This window comes from Hemitrygon akajei, chromosome 3 (genome assembly GCF_048418815.1).
Source record: "Hemitrygon akajei chromosome 3, sHemAka1.3, whole genome shotgun sequence".
Classification (NCBI taxonomy): domain Eukaryota; kingdom Metazoa; phylum Chordata; class Chondrichthyes; order Myliobatiformes; family Dasyatidae; genus Hemitrygon; species Hemitrygon akajei.
Window position 1 is genome coordinate 169,136,474 of NC_133126.1, and position 6,000 is coordinate 169,142,473.

The 6,000-nt window shown below is 42.9% G+C and overlaps 1 protein-coding gene across 1 annotated transcript in view; it reads right to left on the reverse strand.

Moving 5' to 3' along the window:
- The window catches only part of psmd1 (proteasome 26S subunit, non-ATPase 1), a 125,151-nt gene extending 120,253 nt beyond the window's left edge, over positions 1–4,898 (reverse strand). The window contains exon 1 of the mRNA XM_073041271.1: positions 4,704–4,898. Within this exon, the coding sequence (XP_072897372.1) occupies positions 4,704–4,719 (16 nt within the window). The 5' untranslated portion in view covers positions 4,720–4,898. The remainder of the gene's footprint in view (positions 1–4,703) is intronic.
- Positions 4,899–6,000: the final 1,102 nt, after the last annotated feature.

The following is a 6,000-nucleotide window of genomic DNA, read 5'->3' on the forward strand; positions in this document are numbered from 1 at the left end:
ACAACTCACCCTTCAAAGTCTGTGTCATCTTCTATAAAGATCAGGACTATTAACACAGAAAAACTACAGCACATTACAGGCCCTTATAACCATATAACAATTACAGCACAGAAACAGGCCATCTCGGCCTTTCTAGTCCTTCCTTTCCTGTCCATATACCTATCCAATTTTACTTTAAATGACAATACCAAACCTGCCTCTACCACTTCTACTGGAAGCTCATTCCACACAACTACCACACCTCTGAATAAAGAAATTCGCCCTTGTGTTACCCTTAAACTTTTGCCCCCTAACTCTCAACTCATGTCCTCTTGTTTGAATCTCCCCTACTTTCAAAGGAAAAAGCCTATCCACGTCAACTCTATCTATCCCCCTCATAATTTTAAATAACTTTATCAAGTCCCCCCCCCCAACCTTCTACGCTCCAAAGAATAAAGACCTAATGTGTTCAATCTTTCCCTGGAACTTGGGTGCTGAAACCCAGGTAACATTCTAGTAAATCTTCTCCGTACTCCATCTATTTTGTTGACATCTTTCCTATAATTCGGTGACCAGAACTGTACATAATACTCCAAATTCGGCCTCACCGATGCCTTGTACAATTTTAACATTACATCCCAACTCCTGTACTCAATCCTGTGATTTATAAAGGCCAACATACCAAAAGCTTTCTTCACCACCCTATCCACAAGATTCCACCTTCAGGGAACTATGCACCATTATTCCTAGATCACTCTGTTCTACTGCAGTCCTCAATGCCCTACCATTTACCATGTATGTCCTATTTGGATTATTCCTATCAAAATGTAGCACCTCACACTTATCAGCATTAAACTCCATCTGCCATCGTTCAGCCCACTCTTCTAACTGGCCTAAATCTCTCTGCAAACTTTGAAAACCTACTTCATTATCCACAACACCACCTACCTTAGTATCATCTGCATACTTACTAATCTAATTTACCACCCCATCATCCAGATCATTAATGTACATGACAAACAACATTGGACCCAGTACAGATCCCTGAGCCACACCACTAGTCACCGGCCTCCAACCTGACAAACAGTTATCCACCACTACTCTCTGGCATCTCCCATCTAGCCACTGTTGAATCCATTTTACTACTTCAATATTAATACCTAATGATTGGACCTTCCTAACTAACCTTCCGTGTGGAACCTTGTCAAAGGCATTACTGAAGTCCATATAGACAACATCCACTGCTTTACCCTCATCAACTTTCCTCGTAACCTCTTCAAAAAATTCAATAAGATTTGTCAAACATGACCTTCCACGCACAAATCCATGTTGACTGTTCCTAATCAGACCCTGTCTATCCAGATAATTATATATATCATCTCTAAGAATACTTTCCATTAATTTACCAACCACTGACATCAAACTGACAGGCCTATAATTGCTAGGTTTACTCTTAGAACCCTTTTTAAACAATGGAACCACATGAGCAATACTCCAATCATCTGGCACCATCCCCGTTTCTAATGACATTTGAAATATTTCTGTCAGAGCCCCTGCTATTTCTACAATAACCTCCCTCAAGGTCCTAGGGAATATCCTGTCAGGGCCCAGAGATTTATCCACTTTTATATTCCTTAAAAGCGCCAGTACTTCCTCCTCTTTAATCATCATAGTTTCCATAACTTCCTTACTTGCTTCCCTTACCTTACACAATTCAATACCCTTCACCTTAGTGAATACCGAAGAAAATAAATTGTTCAAAATTTCCCCCATCTCTTTCGGCTCCACACATAGCTGTTCATTCTGATTCTCTAAGGCATATATGTCAAACTCAAGGCCCGCGGTGGAATTATCTTTGGCCCGCGAGATAATATCTAATTACTATTAAAGCTGGCCCCAGTAATTGAAGCGCCTATGGTGTATGATATGGCTAATGCTGAGTTTATTCAGGTACCAGGTTTCAGGGTTTTTAGTGTTTATTCGGCAGTCTTCTTCATAAGAAACGGAATTTGTAAAGTGAAACATTTTGTAGTTATAGCAGAGACTGAGACACATGAGAGCAGGCTGAAAAAACGGAGGCAACGAAAGCTGTGTTCGCACGCGTCCGACTGATCCGGCCCGCATGAAGCTGCATTTTGCTCAATCCAGCCCGTGACCTAAAATGAGTTTGACACCCCTGCTCTAAGGGACCAATTTTATCCCTCACTATCCTTTTACTATTAATATAACTGTAGAAACCCTTCGGATTTATTTTCACCTTACTTGCCAAAGCAACCTCGTATCTTCTTTTAGCTTTTCTAATTTATTTCTTAAGATTCTTCTTACATTCTTTATATTCCTCGAGCACCTCATTTACTTCATGCTGCCTATATTTATTGTAGATATCTCTCTTTTTCCTTGGGCCCTTCAGCCCACAATGTTGTGCCAACCATGTAACCTACTCTAGAAGATGCCTAGAATTACCCTACCACGTAGCCCTCTATTTTTCTAAGCTCCATGTACCAATCTCAGAGTCTCTTAAAAGACCCTATCGTATCTGCCTCTACCACCTTCGCTGGCAGCCCATTCCATGCACTCACTACTTTGTGTGAAAAACTTACCTCTGACATCCCTCTTGTACCTACTTCCAAGCACCTTAAAACTATGCCTCCTCACATTAGCCATTTCAGCCCTGGGGAAAAAGCCTCTGACTATTCACATGATCAATGGTTCTCATCATCTTATACACCTCTATCAAGACACTTCTCATCTTCCATCGCTTCAAGGAGAAAAGGCTGAGTTCACTCAAACTATTCTCATAAGGCATGCTCTCCAATCCAGCCAACATCCTTGGAATGTTGGGAGTGTTTATTGTGAACAGTTTTGGGCCCCTTATCTAAGGAAAGATGTGCTGGCATTGGAGAAGGTCCAAAGAAGGTTCACAAGAATGATCCCAGGAATGGAAGGGTTAATATATGAGGAACATTTGATGGCTGTGGTCCTGTACTCACTGGAGTTTAAAAGAATGAGGGGGGAATTTCACTGAAGCCTATGGAATATTGAAAGGACTAGGTAAGAGTGGATGTGGAGAGGGTTCGCCTACAGTAAGGAAGTCTACAACCAGAAGGCACAGCCTCAGAATACAAGGTTTAGAACAGTGATAAGGAAGGATTTATTTAACCAGACGCTGGTGAATCTGGAATTATTTTAATGAACCTTTGGAATTCATTGCCACAGATGGCGGTGGAGGCCAAGTGTTTGGGCACAGGTGACAAATTACCTTACCGCAGAGTGAGGATGCGCAACACAAATTCAATACTGACCACGGACAATAATTAGATACATCACTCCTGCACACCTCTTAGGAAAGTGGAGCACCCAGAGGAAACCCACACAGTCACAAGATGCACAAACTCCTTAGTCACGTGCAGTAATTCAACACCAATCATCCAATCCCTTGCGCTGTAAAGTGTCACACTAATCGTTGGGCAACTGAGCCGCCCCTCTCAACCCCATTCCAAAGTTCAAAGTAAATTTATTATCGAAGCACATATGCTACCTCGAGACTAATTTTCTTGTGGGCATTCACAGCAGAACTGAGAAATAAAATAATGAAAAATACACACGAAGATTGAAAAACAAACGATTGTTCGAAAGAATACAACCTGAACAAATAAAAATAAACAAAGAAAGCTGGGAACATGAACTGTTGAGTCCTTGAAAGTAAAATCAATTCAGAGTTGAGGAGAGTGAGGTTTCGCACGCCACCTTCTCCCGGTAACCTCTGACACTCTTACTAATCAAGAACCCATCCATCTCCGCTTTAAATATACCAAATGATTTGTCCGTTTGTGGCCATGAATTCTGTAGATTCACCTCTTCTGTGTAAAGGGACGTCCTTTTCTATTTTGAGTCTGAGTCCTCTAGTCCTAGTTTCGCCCAGAATTGGAAACATCGTCCCCACAACTACTCTATCCAGGTATTTCAATATTGGGTCGGTTTCTACCCCCCTCACTCATCCGAACTCCAACGGGTACAAGCGCAGAGCCATGAAACATTCTTCATGCGTTAACCTTTCGTTCCCGGGATTATTCTCATAAGCATCCTCTGGACTTTCTGAAATGCTAGTACATCCTTCCTTAGATATGGGGCCCAAAACTGCTCACAACACTCCAAATGTGGTCTGACCAATGCCTTATAAGCCTCAGATTCATGAGTAACTTGTTCACTTTTTTCCTGAGTTACCGATCATATGAAAACAAATATAACTCTGCCCTGGACTCTTTCGTCAACATATGACACGGCTCTTGATTGAGACACATCGTGCACTCTAGCTAGCCACACATTCTCCCAGAAGTGAATCCCTTCCTGTTGCACTGACGTGCGGCCCCGGGTGCGAAGCCCGCTCTCAGGCCTCATTCATTCAATGACTCAGCTGCTGAGTCCCAGGCAACTACTAGCGAATATTTAACACCTCTAAACGAGCCAAAGTGAGGTTCTCTAGGCCTCTGCGGGCGCAGGCTATTAAGCGCACAAAGCAACAATGACCAGTTCACAAGATACAACACATCAACCTATTGTGTGTGTGTGTGTGTGTGTGTGTAGCTCTCCAGATGATAAGAGAATGCTGCTGAGAATTTCTAGCCTTCTCTTATTCTATTAAAGATCACACAGATCTCAGACCAGCCGGCAGCATCTTCAGGCTCAGCCGGGGAGAAGGGGCGAACTCGAGCAGCCTTACTCACCGGCCGAGGTAATCATGTTGTAACCGCTCTACCGCCCGGTGCCCAGGTTCGCTGCTGTACCGCCCGCTCGGTCTGTGGCTCGGTCTGTGTCCGGACTCGATACGGTACTGCCTGCCCAGTGCCGGGACTCGCCGCCGCTCTGACTCAGGAGTTTTCACTCACAAACCCTACTTGCTTCACCCCCCCGGGGTCCTCGCAACCACTGCCGCCGCCTGCTTCTTCGGTCACAGCAATTACCTCACAAGTGGCACTTTCTATTTATTAAAAACAACTTATTACTATCATCATCAGCTAGTTTGTGGCAATATATAAAATACTTTCACAGCGCTAGAGTTTTAGTCACAGGCATTCGCTAGACAGCTGCATTGAAGCCCCGCCTTTGGCGCCGCGGGCTGTGATTTGGACTAATGGAGCCGGCCGGCCGGCGTCAAATGGGTGGAGAATAACTGTGGCGGGTCCGAGGCTAAACTAATTCTGAAGTTATAGACAAAATGAGGCAGAAATCCAGTTTGTACTTTGCCGCAGTGACAACGCTTCACGCGACGGACAGGTTCGTCGTTAATGTAAAGTTAACGGTGGGGGGTCATGGTTGCGAACCCCCGGTGGAGAGGAACTTGGACGTTTTGGGTTTCTGCCTGATGCGGAGTCCCAAAGCCAAATGTTGACAGCTCCTGTACCCGCTGAGTTCCTCCAGCTGGTTGTTGGTTGCTCCAGATTCCAGCATCTGCAGTTTCTCCCGTCTGTTGTACTTCTAATTCGCTTATTTTAAATAATATTCATTAAACACCATATACGAGTGAAACAAGAACAAAGACCTGAAAGTTATAAATTTTAAAGTATATTCAGAAAAGCTGTATATATTGAAAATCTGTAGATTGCTCACCTTTTCATATACTTTAGGTCAGGATTGAAAATAATTAAGCATTTCACTTTAACGTTGGAACATGTTTTGTTAAGGAGAAATGAAATGCATATGAGGATTGTAAATAGATTATGGGAATCTTAAATCTAAATGTTTTCCCTTCTACTGAAGCTCCTGAGTATTTTCAGCTTTTCTGTTTATATTTCTATTAAGCATTAATCTGTTTCTGACATAAAAATACTAATATCAGAGCTAACTACACACTTTGAATGAGGACTCTTCCTGATGAAGGGTCTCGGCCCGAAACGTTGGCTACTCTTTTCTCACGATTGCTGCCTGACCTGCTGAGTTCTTCCAGCGTTGTGTATGTACATTTTGAATATAGTTACCTTTTGATCTTTGTCATATTGTATGTAATAATAAAGAATTAAACAA